Raw genomic sequence first — 19837 nt, 5'->3', positions numbered from 1 at the left:
ACATGCAGAGCATTTACAGGATTATCCTGTAACCTGCTGAATTTGTGAAATGGATTTGTCTGGACAGTCCATTTAAAGTGTAAGGGATTTCAGTATCAAATTACAACTGTATATGGGGGCGTCTGTGGCCGAGTGGTTAAGGTTGTTGACTTCAAACCACTTGCCCCTCACCGCTGTGGGTTCGAATCCCGACAGGGACTTTGGATTCTTTCATGTGAGAAAGCTATCCAACTAGCTTAGAGAACGTCGGTTAGGTTCTACTCAGGTGCCCGTTTGTGCCAGAAATAATGCACGGAAGGGCACCTGAGGTCTTCCTCCACCAGTAAAGCTGGAACATTGCGATATAAAAAAAAAAATGTTTATAGAGCCTGGTCAGACTGCATGGATGTGCAAGCTGGTATAGCTCTATACTGAGGGCAAAGACCAGACACTTCTGGTTCCGGTAGGGTTAATAATATGGTTAATATATTCCATTACATATGTATTAAAATAGTTTTTAGCTTAACATAACTTATGTAATAATATATATTTTGAGTCGTATCTTTACATTATCATATAAATCATGCGTGAATAACTTTGTTTTTACCATTAAATTTTGTTCTCTAATAAATGTTTTAGAAAAAAAATCATGAAAATATGAATGCAATTACTGTTGAACTAGAATAAGTTAAACGATTTGAAAGTTGATATTTTGATGAAAATATCATTCACCAAATGAGCCGCGTCATGACAAAACCAACATAATGGGTTTGCGACCAGCATGGATCCAGACCAGCCTGCGCATCCGCGCAGTCTGATCAGGATCCATGCTGTTCGCTTACAAACCCTATTACAAGTAGAGAAACTTAAATAGCGACCAGCATTGATGCGCAGGCTGGTCTGGATCCATGCTGGCAGCAAACGCACTATGTTGGTTTTGTCGTGACGCAGCTCAAATGTTTTTATTACATGTCTATATGCTGAACATTGTGTAGTGTTTGAAAGCTTTATTTGACTGAATATTTCAATTTATTTCCAAATCTACAGGTATTTTGTTTTTTATGTCAAAGCATTTTGCAAGTGTTTCTTCATTAATTTGTACAATATATCTTGGTCTTGGTAACTGACCAAGTGTGTGATAAATAGATACCATATTTGTTTGTTTAAGCATATTCCCAATTATAAAAAATAAATATATTTAGAATACAGTAACATGTAAATGTTTTGATGTAAATCAGAAACAATGACTATGAGGTGGTGGTGTTGGTTAGTTTTCACTCTGACTCAAGGCAGTACTTAGCCACACTGAATTCACCAGAATACAGTTCAGCCATTGCAATTCATTCCTGGGCAGGTTGTCAAGCAGTTTACCACTACTTTTTAAGTTGCCTTCACTTTCTCAAGGAACTGAAACTTCTGTACTTAACTGAGCAGAGTTACAGTGCGAATGACTGTAGAATAGATTTCATGATCAATCACAACAAAAGTGACCTGCACCATCTGGGAATTGAACCCGGGTTGCCCGATTCACAGTCCAACGCTTTACCTTAGTATTGAGCTAACCGGACGGTTACAGTGACTATGAATGGTTCAAACACGCTGTGTTGATATCCCCCTGCTGACACTCAGCAACTGATTTTGTCCATGGTCTGCACTATTTGCTATTTACACAGTACATGTTTTCAAGTTTTCCTTATAAATAATGGTTTTGTCCAAATTGAAAGATGGAAAAGTCCATTTAAGATATTAAGAATGGAAAGAGCTAAAGGCAGACTTGAGGCCGTAGTTTCACATAATAAGATACTTACGGTATACTGTCCTTATTCTACGGTCATGTATGTATAATTGAACAGGAAGATTATTATGAACGGCCATTAATGTGAAATTTAAGTTTGATAAAGGATTTATGAATGAGTTAAATACACAACATCTCAAATGATGATTGACATACTTTTTCTGAAGTTACAGTCCTGTGTTACTCATTTGAGGAAGCTATATATCCAGCTTGCTTACATTAGGCTGGTGTCAAGACAGCTCACCTGAACCTGCTTGAGCCTGAAATAATGCTCAAGAGCCGGGCACCTGAACTTTTCCTCTACATACCAACAATCAAGTTTGGGTTAGTCTCCACATGAGCTACATAACAACCTTCCACCCACCCCCTACCTCCCCCAATAAAATTTAAAAAAAAAATATATAAAAAAAGTCTGGCTATTTGGCTGCTTTAAACTTTAGTATTTTGGTCATACATTGTCTTTGTCCATACAATGTCTTAAATGATACAATGTTAAATGTCTTAAATGAGCTTGACCATCTTTCATGTACTGGCTGATTTTCACTTAGTCTGCTAGAATGGATTTATTCATCAGGAAAAAAATTTGATTCCATTTTTTGTCAACCCCTCTTCTGCTTTTCCTCACCCTGTATTTATTTTTTTTGCTCTAATACTCACTGGAAATTTAACTTCCTCTTCCTAATTTTATTTTCGTGTAATTTTATCATCAGCTATCCATGTGTTACTGCCAATACTTCAACTTTCCTTTCCTTGACTATCATTCCAACATACTTGGTTTGTTTTGTTTTGTTTGTCTGGGGTTTACGTCACATAGACACAGTATAGGTCATATCACGACGTTCCAGCTTTACTGGTGGAGGAAGACCTCAGGTGCCTTTCGTGCATTATTTCAGACACAAACGGGCACCTGAGTAGAACCACCGACGTTCCGTAAGCTAGCTGGATAGCTTCCTCAAATGAAAGAATCCAAAGTCCCTGTCGGGATTCGAACCCACAGCGGTGAGGGGCAAGTAACATACTTGGTGCATTCAGAATGAATCCACTAGAAACAATTGGTTGCTTATTAATACCATAGTTTTGGCATATCATTGGTTACCAACAAAACTTGTCAATAGTATTACAAGTAATTTGCAGACAGACTTAAATGTTATGGTTGTGTTGATAAGTCTTGCATTTTACCAAAATAAAAACAAACAAAAAAAAATACATGTAAATTGCCAACAAGTACATAAAGTGAGGATACGTCAACTGGGGTAAATCTTACTAACTTTGAATGTATTAACAGTACCTATTCTTAAATTCCGACTTGTCTGAATTTAATTATTTTGCAACTTGCATCATAATTTTTTAATTGCTGGGCAAGTTGCATGTTTTCCATTAAATTAGTCAATAAATAATTGATAGGCATACATTATTTCAGTCATTTCTGAATCATAGGAAATAGTTGGCAACCTGTTGTATAGGATCTTGGATAGTTTTGGCTGTATGTATTATTTAAATGTCATTTTAAAAGAATACACCATTTGCATTGTTCAGATGTTGACAATATATTGAAAGTTTTTAAGTCAGATCAAATTTGTAACTTGAATATAGGATTATTCTTTTAGAAGTAAGTCTCAGTATTTAGTAAATTTAAATATATTTTGATACACTTTTTTAATCATTTTTTGGGGTGGGGGGGGGGGGGTTATTATTGCTTTTTAAGTCGCACCAACACAGTATAGGTTATGTGGCGGTTTTCCAGCTTAACTGGTGGAGGAAAACATCAGGTGCCCCCTGTGCATTATTTCAGACACTAACAGGCACCAACATTCCGTAGACTTGCTAGATAGCTTTCTCGAAGACACTTGCGCGGCCTGAACCCACTGAGGTGAGAGGCAAGTGGTTTGAAGTCACCAATCATAACCACTCGGCCATGGACGCCCAGTTATCATCATGTAAGACGGAGGCAATTTAAAACAATTTGAAGAAATTGAAAAAACATTATTTAATGCATCTGCCTGTGTCAAGTTCATAACTCTGATGTACCAATTGAAGTGGTTATTTCTCTATTGTTAATTAATGAATTGTTATGGTAGTGTGGTCATCCTCATAAATCTTCTAAATTAAGATGTCACCCACATTAAACACTCCTTGTATTTATAATATAGGTCAAACAATGTGATAGTTTAGCATTGTAGTTTAGCATCGTTGATACTTTTAATTTAAATAAGTGCTTTTTCTAGGAATTTTATTATTGTTTTGTTTGTTATTTTTGCTGTTACATAAGTGTTTTGTTGATGACTTCATTTATGAATCAAGTGAGGCAGTAAGTGATCAAGAGGTTAAGTGTAACATTTTGATAGACAGATAAGAATAATATTTAATACAGGTGGTTTGTTAAAATTTGACTACAGTATCTTAAACTTTTCGTTTTCATAATGTCTCAATGGTTAAGGTTTGTACAGACTTCAAATCTCTTGCCCCTCACTGTGGTGGGTTTAAATCCAATGTAGGGTCTTATTATACCCATTAGGGCCATCTGATATCCAATAGGGCCTTCTGATACCAATTAGGGCCCTGTGATATCCATTAGGGCCTTCTGATACCAATTAAGGCCTTCTGATGCCAATTAGGGCCTTCTGATATCAATTAGGGCCTTCTGATATCAATTAGGGCATTAAGGACTTTTGATATTTACATGCGAGGAAGCTATTCAGATATCCATTAGGGCCTTTTGATACCAATAGGGCCTTCTGATATCCATTACGGCATTAAGAACTTTTGATATTTACATGCGAGGAAGCTTTTCAGCTATTACTTAAGGAAGATTGAAGTGCTTAAAATAATGTGTGAAGGTGCATCCCCAAGTTCTTTCTGAACTTGCAAAGCTGGAAAGCAACCATATGATCATTACAGTATCTTTGTGGCTTGAAACCCTGGCAACAAATCAAAATTAGCGTCAAATTACATTTGGTAAATTTTCATCAGTTATGGTAAATCATTATCTGTTCATCAATTCAAACATTTACATATTAGGGAAGTTTTAAATATTTCAAAATTGACATATATATCATAAATATTTTTTTTATGATGTAAATACTGTTTGATCGGCGATAATATTGTCTGTTATGTAAAAAAGTGTTGTAAGAAATATTTGCTAAATTATAATGACTGAACTTGCGTCATGACACGTCCCAGCGACCATATCTGATCGAAAAATATTTGTACTTTTTTACGCTGACTTTATATTGAATACATCAACTGTCGGGTACAAGAAGAAATTAGCAAGTGAAATGCTCACCATGAATGAAATTAAAATCCATTTCAAGGTGCGCATTGTTAATTAGTTTTATATGTGTAATTTGCTTGTGGTTTTTGCAAGGTTATTATAATAAACTTGTATAAAATATCCTCCCTTGTACCCTGTGACACACAATGTAAATTGTTTGATCGGCTGATAATATGTGTCTGTTATGTAAAAAAAGTGTATGAGATGAAAAAAGTATTTGCTAAATTTTGACCTGAACATGGTCCATGACAGCCTGCCATGCGCCATCTGATCGAAAATATTTGTCTTGTTACGCTGACTAATATGATACATAACTTCGTGTACAGAAGAAATTAGCAGAATTAACCGTGAATACATTTCAGTGGCATTGTAATAAGCTAACGTGCAATGCTGCGGATTTGCAAGGTTTTAGTAAACTTGTAAGATTCCACCCTTCGTCGTACATTAGCACACTATGTTGATGTTTATATGGTGTTGACTCTTAAGGCGTCATATGAGCAATTAACCCAACCAGTGTTGATTTAAAGGCCTATCATATGCCTCATAAACACTATCATTTTTATGTCTTAAAAACTTTTTTATGTATCTGGTAGCAGTTTCCAAAAATTACTTATTTGCCATATTATCAAAGATGAACATAATCGTTTGCTGGCAATTGATATAATTAAAGTATCATAATATGTCAAAATACTTACTTTGTTTTCATTTTGCTACCTTGCTTTACGTCACATTACTGCATGTTTAGGGCAGCTTTCTTAATTTGTTAAACATGTAATATGCTATCCATTATTAAAACATTTTTAGACACAATTTTGATATTTCTAACTAATTTAAAGATACGGATATCTGAGGCATAATGTGCCTTTCAAATTTGGAGAACGTTTACAATTATAATTATGGAAATGACTTAAACCCAACCCTTAAAAAAGACATCTACATTTTAGCAAATAGATTTTCTTCTTGCATTTGCGGCCCTTACAATAATTAATTTTCCTGAAACTTCAGAAAATAAACACAAGATTCAAATGTGAATGATCTGATGCAAAAAAGCACAATATTCTTCGGAAAAAAATTCTTTAATCTGTAAGATATACATCTCTATATTGACAGACTTCAATCTCCAGCAACACAACACAAGCTTTCTGTTTTCTTTGCTTCCTATGTTATTTATGTATTTTGGTATGTTTCAATTTGAAGAATAAACAGTTTGTTTAACCTGAAAAGTGATTACTTTCCCTGTATTCTTCAGAGTATATGACGTTTTTAGTTTGATTTGCAGTAAATCTTAAACTGGTTTTTCAGTCATTACGTACATTATTCTAAGAAATGTGTCTGCCCTAGTTTTTCATTGAATCAGTGATTTAATTCTTGTTCAATATTTCCTTATTTATTGTTACAGTATAGATCCTAAATTTATTGTACACTTGTAAATAGAATTCTTAATTAAATGTTTAAATCTTGAACAAAGGAAATTGAATTTTCGAGTGGTTTACAAGCTTCTTTATTAGTGCATGTAACTAACATGTTCAATGGTTTAGTGTGATGTGAAGGGCTTTATTTATGTGTTAAATTCAATTTGAAATTACATTTCTTTGAAAAATTAATATTTACTTGAACTACTTAGAAATTAACTTCCAGTTCAGTCAGTTTAGTTTTTCTTGCAGATGAAAATGTGACTGAGAAATAACACTGTGTTTAAAGTTTATATGTGCTCTTTTTTTAAAATAACTTGAATAGTGGTTTTAAAATTTTTTATAGGCTTAATATCTTTATAATATCTGTAAAGGAAATTATTTGTATATAAACTTTACAAAAATGTATACTAAGGTTATCTAACTTTTAGAGTTTACAATACCATGATATGTATTGTAATGTATGCATTTTACCTGAAATAAAAATAAACTGGGTACGTGTTTTATATTATACAATAATAATAATAATAATAATAATACATGTAATAATAATGATACACATGTATTTATTATTAAAGCAAATGTTTTACTTTATGCCTAAAAATTTCATGTATTTCATGCAAGTAAGACGCAAAAAAAAAAAAAAAAAGAGAAAATAAACAAAAAATTTATTTCATTTTATAGGAGGACATTTAATGAATGGTGACAAGTTCCACCGATTCGCTAAATGTAACAGCCTGGAACCAGTATCAGACGATGGTAATGATATTTCTATTATAACCATTGGCGACAATGTCTACATAAACGGGGAGGCAGTGAATGGTCACGTGGAAACTAATATGGCCAGTAGCAACGACGCAATGGATAAAAATAATGATCGCATGAACAATAACGAGAAAGGGCGGTTTCTGTTTAAGAAACAGACCAGCAAGGAAGGGTATGGACTGGCCGCCATAATGAGGGGCGAGTCCCTGGATGAGAAAAGGAAGAAGTTGCGATCAGCGAGTAAGATGTCAACATTGTTTGAGGAATACTCGCTGTCAAAAATAAGGGTATGTATTATAAATAATAACTTGTGTCATTGAAAATTATTTTTGCTTTCTTTTTAAATAGTCACTTACCAGTAGTACCAGTCCTGAGAGCAAGGTCAAGCAACACCTCCATACGTATATTCTGACCAAACTCATGGGTGCTTTCATTTAGCCCTTTGGTACACTAACAGCATATATGGATAATACCAAATTCAGTGTAGATCAAGTCATTTATTCAAATTCATGAATGCAAATTATTGTTTCAGTTTTGAAAAAGAATAATTATAAAATCCTAATGAACGAAATAATTATTATGAGAAAATGGCACAATTATGCACAAATACATTGCTTAAAGGATAAAACCCTACTTAAAATAGCAGAATAATTTTTATTTTTATTTTATTCCTGTTATGTACAATATGCATTTAGTGTTAAATAACTTTCTCTTTTGAGAATCTACCATAAGATTATGTAAAGAACATTTTACCTTTTGTTAGTTTTTAAAAAAACATATTTCATTAGATATAACTTTACACCCTTCATAACTGTTTCGGAAATAAAATGATAAAGAGCGCTAAAATAACGAAATGCTAGAATTTTATACAATTCTTTTACTTTTTCTTTTCAAAAATATGACATTGTCAGTTGAAATTCTATGCTTTTCTGTAGCATTGGACAGATTGGATTCAATAAAACTTCTGCTATATATTTTATTGATCTTCTTCAATTATTCATAGAGGACTGACACTTGTTGTTAAATCTATGCCTAGGAGATTCCTATTTGCCCAATCTAAATGTGATTGAAATAAGATGATACATAGATTTTGACACTTTTAGTTCATTCGATAATTAATTATTCGAAAACAAATTGTTAGATAGTTACATGATGAATGGCAAAATAAATTGACAGCAACTTGAATAAAATTTTGATGTTTTACCTCAGCCTAGAAATGATTGAAATGCTTGAAAGTTTTCTGTTTTGTTGCCAAAAAAACATTTTTGTCATGTTGCCATCAAAACATTTGATTTTTGATAAATCAGATATCAAAACAATTTGAAATTTATGATATTGACAAGCAATTGTGTTGATGTTATAGAGTTACTTTAAACACCAAATTTTATTACTATGGTAATGAGAACATCTATTTTAATTATTAGCTCGATGTTTCAAAGAATATAGTGAGAGTTGTTTTACTCAACCCAGCATTGGCATCATCATCACACTTTGTTGCAATTTGGTATATTCCAAACTACTAGAGAATAGGTTGAAACTTCACACACTTGTTCTCTATGATTATCTCCCGTGATGGTCCATAACTTTGATTTTACTCTTTACAGACTTACGCCCCTTTCCTTACTTCTTGCTGTAAGAACTGAGAAATGTCAAGCGCACTGATGTCTGATAAGCAGTAAAATAGGAAAATATGAGCCGCGTTCATGACAAAACCAACATAATGGTTTGCGACCAGCATGGATCCAGACCAGCCTGCGCGTCCGCCAATCTGATCAGGATCCATGCTGTTCGCGTACAAACCCTATAACAAGTAGAGAAACTGATAGCGAACAGCATGGATCCTGATCAGACTGCGCGGACGCGCAGGCTGGTCTGGATCCATGCTGGTCGCAAACCCATTATGTTGGTTTTGTCGTGACACGGCTCATATGATATTTTGTTAGTCAGTGTACATTTTGTTATTTTCAGGCATCATTCAAGGAGCTTGAGATAGAGGACATGTATCAGAAGTACTGTCTACAGATGCGTAGATCCCTCGTTCTCGTTCTACTAGTCATTATAACATGTATCCTCGTATCCCTGCTTATACTTCATCTAGCTGAAGAGAAGGTAATATCATCTTTATTTTCACCCGGGCTGTTAAAGCCGCCTTCAGCTTAACATGTTATTTTTAAATGAATCGTTTCATATAATTGTCGAATCAAATGAATTAAGGTGAAAAATGAAATTTGCCGATGATAACATACATAACAATAAGAAAACCCTTCAATTCCTCTAATCTACTGGTCCACTGTATATTTAAATTAGTAAAGTGAAAGAATCGTTTCTCGGTCTTCTATTTTTAGAAACGTTCGTCACTTACAAATTGTTGACGACATGTCAGTGTCACTGTTTTGTTCTCTGAATATGGAGTATTGAACAGAATCTGATTCCTCTTAACAGAAATTACATTAGAATAATATTTACACAGTCAATGTGGATAATATGTTTTAATGTCCGCAGTCATAACTTTCCAAATGGCAATTACAGGTACATCAATATAACTAATTTGTTGATAATAACTGTTGAGTTCAACTTTCCTAAATGTCATGATATTGTACTGTTGAATGGAAATGAATGAACTGATTCGTTTTTTAGCAGCAGTACACTTTTGGCTCGATTGTTCATCTTGGCTTCAGTGTTAAATGCGTCTACATAACACTTTGGTTAAAGTTTTGCATTTTGAACAGTAAAACAAAACATAATACTCACTGAAATTACAAGTGCATGATCATATAACATTTGCCCTTAAAAATATTTTAAATAGACTTGTTTCCGTCGGGGAAAATTCAAGAAAAAACCATTCTTTCTTTTTTTGGGGGGAAATTGGGAAATTAAAAAAAGGGCCTGACGGGAATAATTGTCCAGCTGATCTTGGTTGCATTTTGTAAACAATATATAACATAATTTTGCTCCCAAATTCAGGCGGGTGGCCCAAAGGGGCCCAATTTAAATTATTTTATTATAATTTTTTTGTAATCGGAAAGTACAATTCTATTTTCTTTGGGATTTTTTTTTTTTAAAAGGGGGCATTGGGGGAAAAATTTTCCTTTTAAAATTTCCCCCACCCCAAAATAAACCCCCCCCCCCCCCCCAATTTTTGACTGGGAAAAAAATCTCCCTCACAATTTGCTTGAAATCAAGGGTTTAAAATTTCTTTAATTTTCCAAATTCCCTTCAGATCCATTTTTTTTAAAGTAAACACAAAAATATATCATATTAACTTTTAAACTTTAAAACTTTTTAACATTATTACGAAAACTTGTTAAACACCTACATATTTACTATAATTTTTGCACGCCCGGCAAACTGTCGCTCCACTTCAAAATTGCGGTGTACGGTAAAACGAGCGAACGGCATTTCCGAGATTAGAGCGGAAAGGCCGATTTAAACGGCCTAATTGTTAAGTATGATTTTATGTTTTTTGTCTTGTTATTTATTAAGTTGTATTTTTTTCGAAAAAACGGAAAATGTTTAGTTCCGGTGTAGGATTGATTTAGGCTTCCAATGATCAAGAGCTGTTACAAAAACGAAAATTATATTTTTTAAGCCCGGGAGAACTTTTCTCCCTGACGAAGCGAACGATGATTGTTAGAATATTGAACTTCCAAACCATAGAAAATGCCATACCTTTCGGATTTTCTTGAAAAAATTGTATTAGTAAATTATGCAAACACCGTAATAAGAACTTTGTCCTTCGTGCAAAGATAAATTACTACCTGAAGGATTTCTTTTCTAAATTTGTAAATCGATATTTTTCGAAGTAGTGGAGGCGAAAAGGGGGCGAGAAGATGGAGCAAAAGGTTCGATGTTTGAGGCGGAAAAGGCCCGATAACTAATTTGATCGTATTAGGAAAGGAGGCGTAGTCAATGATTTTTTTAAAAAATAGCAAAAGCTATAGGAAGTTAAAGTAGACCATGAATCAATAAGTGTGTTAGAGACCGAGGATATATTAAAATACCTTTTAAAGAGAAATTAATAAAGTGTGATATCCTTTCACACGAAAATATAGCGTAAAAATGTAGAATCGCGAAGAGTGTCACCATGGCTGCCGTGTAGCATTCCATTATTTAAATGTTCGAAATTTTGGATGATGCCCCGACCATTGATCATACACATGTATGCATGGCAAATACAAGGGGATGCCCACTTATTTCGAGGTCAATCATGATTTTTGACAGCGGTTATTTACATTTAAAAAAAAACGTGTGTTTCCGTGCCAAATTTGGCGACAAAGTCGAATATTTTAGTTCTATACCGCGGGTCCGGGCGAAACAAATGTTTTCCTGGAGCGGGCCCCAACGTGTAACTCGATTGTTTACGCCAAAAAATGTTATGTTTTTCGAAAAGTTAGATATTCAAGGTGCAGAAAGAAAACAAAATTATGCAATGCATGGAACACGATTAAATTAAATGGCATCAAATACTACCCGGAAGTTCAGATCACAATGAAATTTCTTGTAATTTAATAGCTCTAACGCGTAACTGTTTCTGAGCAAAACAAACAAAAAGGTCACGGTTTTCATGAATTTGTAAGGTGGGGAATCGGATACATGAAAATGGTTGACAAGGTGGAAACACAGTCGTTATAAGGATATAACACGTGTTCCAGTTTATTTCAAGATACTTCCTCCCTTATTTAGCATTCATTGGGTTTCCTCTCAAAGTGAGGCAGAACTCAGTCGGGTGTACGGACTAAAATTATCCAATAATATAATAGACCTAAGTTATAGTAGAAATTTTTCTATTACCTTTCAAGAAAAGACGAAAATAATAAACTAAACAACAATGCTTAAAATAAGGGAGGAAGTGAAGGCAGAACTCAGTCGGTGTACGGATTAAATTATTCAAATAATATAATATAGACCTAGTTTTATAAAGTAGAAATTTCTATTTACACTTTCAACGAAAAAGTTAATAAACTAAACAACACCATCCCTAAATAAGGGAGGAAAGTATGTTTGAAACATAACTGAAATACACAGTGTTAAATATCCTTATAAACGACTGACACATTGTCAAAACGCATTTTCATAAAGCGATTCCTCTCACTCTTACAAATTCATGAAAACGTGGCTTATTTGTGTTTTTGGCTCAGAAAGCAGAGTACGTTAGAGGCTATTAAATTACAGGAAAGTCATTGTGAACTGAACTTTGGTAGTGTAGTGTGATCCCATTTGAATTAATGTGTTCCATGGCATGTGCAATCGAGTTACAACGTACAGTTTCTGGCTGCTCGAGTTAAACATTTGTTCGCGTAGAAATAAAAATATTCGATTTTGTTGCATTTGCACGGACACACGTTTTTTTAAATGTACATAACCGTGTCAAAAATCATGATTGACCTCGAATAAGTGGCATCCTGTATTATGCCATGCATACATGTGTATGATTCAATGGTCGGGCCTCATCCAAAATTCGAACATAAATAAAGGAATCTACACGGAAGCCATAGGTGACACCTTCGCGATTACATTTATTACGCTATAGTCGTTGAAAGGATATCACACTTTTATTAGTTGTCTTCAAAAGGTATATATATCTCGGTCTTAACACTTGATCAATGTCTATTTTAACTTCTATAGCTTTTATATGTAAAAAATCATAGACTACGCTCCTCCTAATACGTCAAATTAATATCGCCTTGCGCTCAACATCGAACCTTTTGCCTCCATCTCTTGCCCTTTCGCTCCACTACTTACGAAAAATATCGGTTTACAAATTTAAGAAATCCTTCAGGAGTAATTTATTTTGCACGAAGGACAAGTTCTTATTACGGGTCGATAATTTACTAATACATTTTTTCAAGAAATCCGAAAGGTATGGCATTTCTATGGTTGGGAAGTTCATTATTCTACAAATCATCGTTCGCTTCGTCAGGGAGAAAAGTTCTCTCGGGCTTAATATAATTTTCTTTTTGTCACAGCTTAGATCATTGGAAGCCTAAATCAATCCTACACGGAACCACATTTTCCGTTTTTCGAAAAAATACAACTTAAATGAATAACAAGACAAAAACATAAACAATACTTACAATTAGGCGTTTAAATCGGCCTTCCGCTCTATCTCGGAAATGCCGTTCGCTCGTTTTACCGTACACCACAATTTTGAAGTGGAGCGACAGTTTGCCGGGCGTGTTTTGGGCTTAGGAAAAACTGTGTTTTTCAAAAACTATGTTTTAATCAACTCTCCCCAATCCTCCCCTTTTGGAAAAAGTTACACCCCTTGGAGTGTTTAATAGGAATTTTACGGTAGTTACAAATTCAAAAAAAAAATAAGTATTGATAAATATGTGTATTGGTATACCTTTGGCCCCTGTGAGGATTTTATGACAAAAACAAACATTTTGTTTTGATATTTATTTATAATTCATAGGTCGTAGATCAATCATGTCTCTAACCATCAGTTGCTGATAAGCTTATCAATTAGTGTTTGATAATTGAGTAGTAATTGTTTTCATAAACGCATGAAAAGTCTAATTGTTTCAGATGTCATTAATTCATATCCTTCTAGTTTTAGTTTTTTAATTGACTTTTTCCTTTGAAAATGAAGGCACGATTTACATCAGCTATATTACTTCTGTCATAATGGGAATCAAAATTTGTTTGTGTTTGTGTTTTATTTATGGTCACCATTTGTGATGAAATATAGGCAAACCCTCCTGGGGAAAAGATTGTTTGTTATGCCAAGAACCATCAAGGTTTTTGTTGTATGATGTGAACAAAAATATTTAGGTAGACAATTTCTCAACAAATTGGGAAAATAAGACCAGTTCTTAACAAAGTGGAAAAATGACATCAGTTCTTGACAAAGTGGAAAAATAAGATCAGTTCTTGACAAAGTTGAAAAATAAGACCAGTTCTTGACAAAGTGGAAAAATAAGACCAGTTCTTGACAAAGTGGAAAAATAAAATAAGTTCTCAACAAAGAGGAAAAATAAGACCATTTAATCTCAACAAAGTGAAGAAGGAAGTCAGCTTCCAAATACATGTACTTGTATAACATTCTGACCAATCACAACATTTTTTTTACCTCTAAAGCAATATGTTAGAACTACTTTCAATCCGTATGAAGTCCAAGATGAATATATGAGTAATAGTCAAAGAGTTCCAATTGCATTCTGACTGCAATTTTTTTCTATAACCTTGAATTCAATGACATCAACAATACAAATCAATTCAAATATGTAAATTCAAATGTAAATAATTGATTTTAAAACATAACCAAGTAAGCAACAACAAAAAATATGCAAACAAAACAAATGACAAAAGTGGTTCATAGATTCTCAATGTTGTGGTCATGAATGGGTCACCTGTTAATTGTTATACAATTTATCATATGTGAAATATCATAAAGCTTATTTAGTTTAATTGGTAACTATGTCAATAGTCCTGCAATTTCCAAAGTATGTTGATAAAGGGGAGTTTTTGTGGTTTGGTTTTTAGTTGACACTATTACTGTAAAGGTCATAAAAATAATAGAAGAATAATTCACAGGAAATGGGTATTCTTATTTATTATATTAATAATTTACAAATTATGATGTTTACAGCTTCATATATAAATTATAATGATTTCAGTATTTCTTTTAGAAAAAACACAACAACTTTAAGGTAACATGTAAAATTGTATTTAAATGAACATAATTTCATAATCACTGAAACATGATGTTTAATTTTAATGATTATAATAAGTAAAACTGTTTTATCAAGTGATTCTTTATTTTATACCAGTATATCTTAGTGTATTACTGTATATATTTAGTTGAGTAAGTGAAGAAAAGAAAAGAATGTAATACAGTAACTGCATAAACTAAATATGACATAATTTATGTCTTTTTTATTATAATAGAATAGCACTGAATTTTCTTACTTGAAATAATGAATAAAAGGTTTATATGTCAAATGTCATGTAAAATTACTGCATACAAAACACACATATTTTAACTGTTTACATTTTCAATTGTAACCTTAGGTGTTAGTTCATCTGTATGACAAAGTTTTGCACCTTTAATGCATTATGAATTATAATATGAGCCGCATCACAACAATACCAACATAATGGGTTTGCGACCAGCATGGATCCAGACCAGCCTGCGCATCCGCGCAGTCTGATCAGGATCCATGCTGTTCGCTATCAGTTTCTCTACTTGTTATAGGGTCTGTAAGCGAACAGCATTGATCCTGATCAGACTGCACGGATGCGCAGGCTGGTCTGGATCAATGCTGGTCGCAAACCCATTATGTTGGTTCTGTCGTGACACGGCTCATATAAATTTTACCCGACATATATTATAAGATGACTAAGATGACTATCATTATGTTAAGAGTTACAATACTCACTGCTATTAAAGCTTTAGATGTTATTAACCAAATCATAGTAGTTAAAGAGTTATTGCCCTGTCATTCCCAAATCATAGCAGTTAAAGAGTTATTGCCCTGTCATTCCCAAATCACAGCAGATAAAGAGTTATTGCCCTGTCATTCCCAAATCACAGCAGTTAAAGAATTATTGCCCTGTCATTCCCAAATCACAGCAGTTAAAGAGTTATTGCCCTGTCATTCCCAAATCACAGCTGTTAAAGAGTTATTGCCCTGTCATTCCCAAATCACAGCAGTTAAAGAGTTATTGCCCTGTCATTCCCAAATCATAGCAGTTAAAGAGTTATTGCCCTGTCATTCCCAAATCACAGCCGTTAAAGAGTTATTGCCCTGTCATTCCCAAATCACAGCAGTTAAAGAGTTATTGCCCTGTCATTCCCAAATCATAGCAGTTAAAGAGTTATTAACCTTTAAAGTCATAAAAAGCCATATTATATCAAGAAATATTTTTATTATACTTGTAAATGTTTAACATTATTTTGTTGCTATAATTGTACTGGTTGATTCCAGAAAGAGTTTAACATAGAATATCTCTGTCATTAAACATACATGAATATTGTGCGTAAACAGAATAAATTTTTCTGGAACAAAATATTATACTGCTATTTTAAGTAGTAATTAGCAATAATTTCCTATAGAAACATATTTCTTTAATTACAGTATTTTTGAATGATCTTTTTTCAAACTTCAAACAATAATTTTGTTAACAAGACAGCCTATAAAATTATATCAGATTTACACACTTTAAGGCTGCCAAAGGAGTGAGTAAGGGGGACATATTCTGGTGTGGTAAAAAACAAAAATTCTAGTTTCTGTAGATGACTTGGGTTTACTACGTCATAACTTTTCTATTTTTTACTCTCCTATACGAGGAATGTCCAAACAGTTTGTTTGTTTTGTTTGTTTTGGGTTTTACGTCACATCGACACAGCATAGGTCATATCGCGACGTTCCAGCTTTACTGATGGAGAAAGACCTCAGGTGCACTTCCGTGCATTATTTCAGGCACGAACGAGAACTTGAGTAGAACTACCGACGTTCCGTAAGCTAGCTTCCTCACATGAAAAAATCCAAAGTCCTGTCGTTATTCAAACCCACAGCGGTGAGGGGCAAGTGGTTTGAAGTCAACGACTTTAACCACTCGGCCACGGGCGCCCCTCCAAACAGTTCGTAGACAAGTCTATAAGATAATAATAAGCGGTCATATCAATATGATATTTTGCTAAAGTATGTAATTACTATTAATAAAAAAGAACTCACTAATATTTGTAAAATGCCCATCACCATGGCAACATGATTGACAGTATATGTATTTACAATAAAACTTTTTAATACTGTAGAAAATGGCCACATATATCTTTAGCAATGTTCACACAAGGTCAGAATCTTATGAGGTTATTTTAGGAAACTTAGAATAGAAGAAAAAAGATAAGGTTTCTTCCTGGTTGTAGGATAACAGCTGGGGTTCTATTTATGGTAAATTTAAAGTGGAATCTTTGGAAATGAAAAAATAAACCATTGAGTAAACAGTTCATGATTTCATGTATTTTATAGGAAATAATAATGATAATGTCATTGAATGGGCAGTCAGAAGGCAGCAATTACCATGTTACATTTTTTTTCTTTTGGTTGAATTTGAATAATTTGTATTTAACTGGGGAATAACTTTTATTCTTTGTTTTTTTAATAGTTTGCATTCTGGTATTATCTAGAAATAAAAAAATATGATTATTATATCTGTTTTGATATATTTTTCATACAATGTACATAACAGAAAATGGGTAAAGCTTAATTTCAAGTTCAAAAGCAATTTTCCCAGAACATAATTAATATTTCATTTGAAACTAAAAAAAAACTTGACCAGTTACTTACTATTGTTAACACTTTGAATTCTTAAATCTTTGTTGCAACAATGCCTTGTCTAATGAATTACCACTGTTTTATTGTCAGCCCAGTCTACATATAAATGCATAATGTTAACTTAAAGTTCTTAATTTTTGGACTCTAATATAAATTTCCCTCATTTTATGTGTATGTACCTTATTTTGATGTCAGTGCCTCTCATTTTGATGCCTATGTTATTTTATTATGATATCATGACCGTGTCCCTATTTTTTGTGTGTATGTTCCTAATTTTGTGTCAGTGTCCCTAATTTTGATGTCAGTGTCCCTCATTTTGATGTCAATGTCTCTATTTTTGAGGTGAGTTTCCCTCATTTAAACAATGGACTAATCCAATCTTAAAAATAAGTTGAAAATTCATATTTGTTAAAATTAAAGACAAAGTTATTGATTTTCTTCTTTCATTACAAGTGTTTTAAGTTGAACTCCTCACTAATTATTTCTGTATCAGGCCTTTCTATAAAAAGAATATGTTATTTTTGTTCCTCAAGTCAAAGACACAATACATGTACCTCATAAACAATACCTTTCAAATGTTTGTTTGATTTGTATGATTTTCTATATCATTATATTGCCATAATGTTAATATGAAAACAATCCAAGAAGTAACGGATATATTTATTATAGTTAAGATTTATATGGTATTTTGCAACAGGAAAGTTAAGGACGGATGAATTATCAAGTTATAAATCTAAACTGAACTTTTCTCTTCTGTTTGCTTATTATAAGAGATAACAATCTATAATAAATCATACAAGTAGGAATTGTTTAACTAAGTGAATTAATGAATGAATCATCAGTTTCTATGTATAAAGTTTACATTGTGATTCAATTTTATGTTTTCATGTATGCAGTTTAATTATACTCATACATCTTGTCTTTATGCACAATGTAAAGTTTAACATTTACTGCTGCTAAATTTTGTATAAAATTTGGACTTTGCCTGAGATGGTCGGTTGTAACTTAAATGGGGTTAGTGATCAAAATATTACTCGAATGTAAAATAGCATCTTCTGACTTCCAAAGCTATGCAGGTTGGCCTGACTTTAGTGCAGTATGGGCTGATTTTGTGCTAGTTGGCCTGAATTTTTGTGCAAGTTGGCCTGAATTTTGTGCAAGTTGGCCTGATTTTTATGGAGGTTGGCCTGAATTTTGTGCAGATTGGTCTAAATTTTGTGCTAGTTGGCCTGAATTTTGTGCAGGTTGCCTGTCTTAGTTCAGGTTGGCCTGCCTTTGTGCAAGTTGGCCTGCCTTTGTCCAGGTTGGCCTTACTTTTTGCTTGTTGGCCTGATTTTGTACAGACTTTAAGGCAAGTCAGTATTGCACTTTGCAAGATTTAAACATTTTTTTCTACCAAATACAGTTCTATAAGCTTGTGTATTGTATAAGTAATAAATTAGGCAAGACTTGCCTTGAAGTTTAAGTTAATCAGTCATTTACTGCCTTAGAAGTACAGGGTCCTCCATAGGGTCCTCTTGTTTTCTTTCACAAAATATCCCATGCTGAATGTTTGTTGTTGATAACTTTAACAATAAGATTGCTTATCTTGTATATTTCAGATCGTCATAGATGGTTCACTAGAAGCAGCATTTATGGTTTTATGTGGCGGCCTGTTTGTAACTTGTCTATTCTTTCCCCTAGTCATCATACAGAAGTTCTATAGAAAAGCTCCGAGTGTAATATCTGCCGGAATATGGGCCGATATGTTACTAATTATAAACATCTATATGAGCGTGATGCAAAAAACTTCGGCAAGCGATGATTTACCAGCGGTGTTTTTTGTGATTATAGTGCTATATACAATGTTACCATTGCCGAAGAAGGTCTCGGTAGTGTGTGGTGTTTTAAGTATGACAATTCAGATTCTTATGGCAGGATTAATGGCTGATTTAAACAGAGAAAATCTCGTTTTTCAGGTAAGAACATGTACAATGTACAATATTTCCTGGTTACAAATAAAAGCCTTTTTTGAGATGGTACAAGTACCAAAATTTCCCACATACAATTAATAACATATAAAGGTGACCTTGACAGTGGGTTTTTCCCATCTTAACTCTGTTACAAGCAAACCATTACCACTTAAGCTTCCCAGTGCTCAAACGTTATCAATTTAATTGAGTTGTTAACACATTGTGCTTGTATAGGTATCTGTAAAAGAATGTTTGCACCCAAGAATTTGATGGGTATCCGTGTCTGAAAGCTTGAGGTCGTTGACTACAAACCACTTGCCTCTCATCGCTGTAGGTTTGAGCCTCCAAAGCGTTGTTGGATTCCACTTGTGAGAAAGCTATCT

At 33.5% G+C, this 19837-nt stretch overlaps 1 protein-coding gene across 6 annotated transcripts in view; it reads left to right on the top strand.

Moving 5' to 3' along the window:
- Positions 1–19837, top strand: part of LOC132723392 (adenylate cyclase type 2-like) — a 74614-nt gene that overhangs the window by 12491 nt on the left and 42286 nt on the right. For 5 of the 6 annotated variants that reach the window (XM_060708102.1, XM_060708100.1, XM_060708106.1 and 2 more), the window contains exons 2-4: positions 7142–7509; positions 9191–9331; positions 19104–19460. In XM_060708102.1, coding sequence (XP_060564085.1) covers positions 7142–7509; positions 9191–9331; positions 19104–19460 — 866 coding nt within the window. Of the gene's footprint in view, positions 1–3335; positions 3384–7141; positions 7510–9190; positions 9332–19103; positions 19461–19837 lie in introns of those variants that run through there. The other variant, XM_060708104.1, reaches the window with a different exon arrangement.

Source organism: Ruditapes philippinarum, unplaced genomic scaffold (genome assembly GCF_026571515.1).
Source record: "Ruditapes philippinarum isolate M1 unplaced genomic scaffold, ASM2657151v2 ctg800_1_1_1_1, whole genome shotgun sequence".
NCBI lineage: Eukaryota > Metazoa > Mollusca > Bivalvia > Venerida > Veneridae > Ruditapes > Ruditapes philippinarum.
Note: the sequence above shows the minus strand (reverse complement) of the source record. Positions and strands in the feature narration are given on the sequence as shown.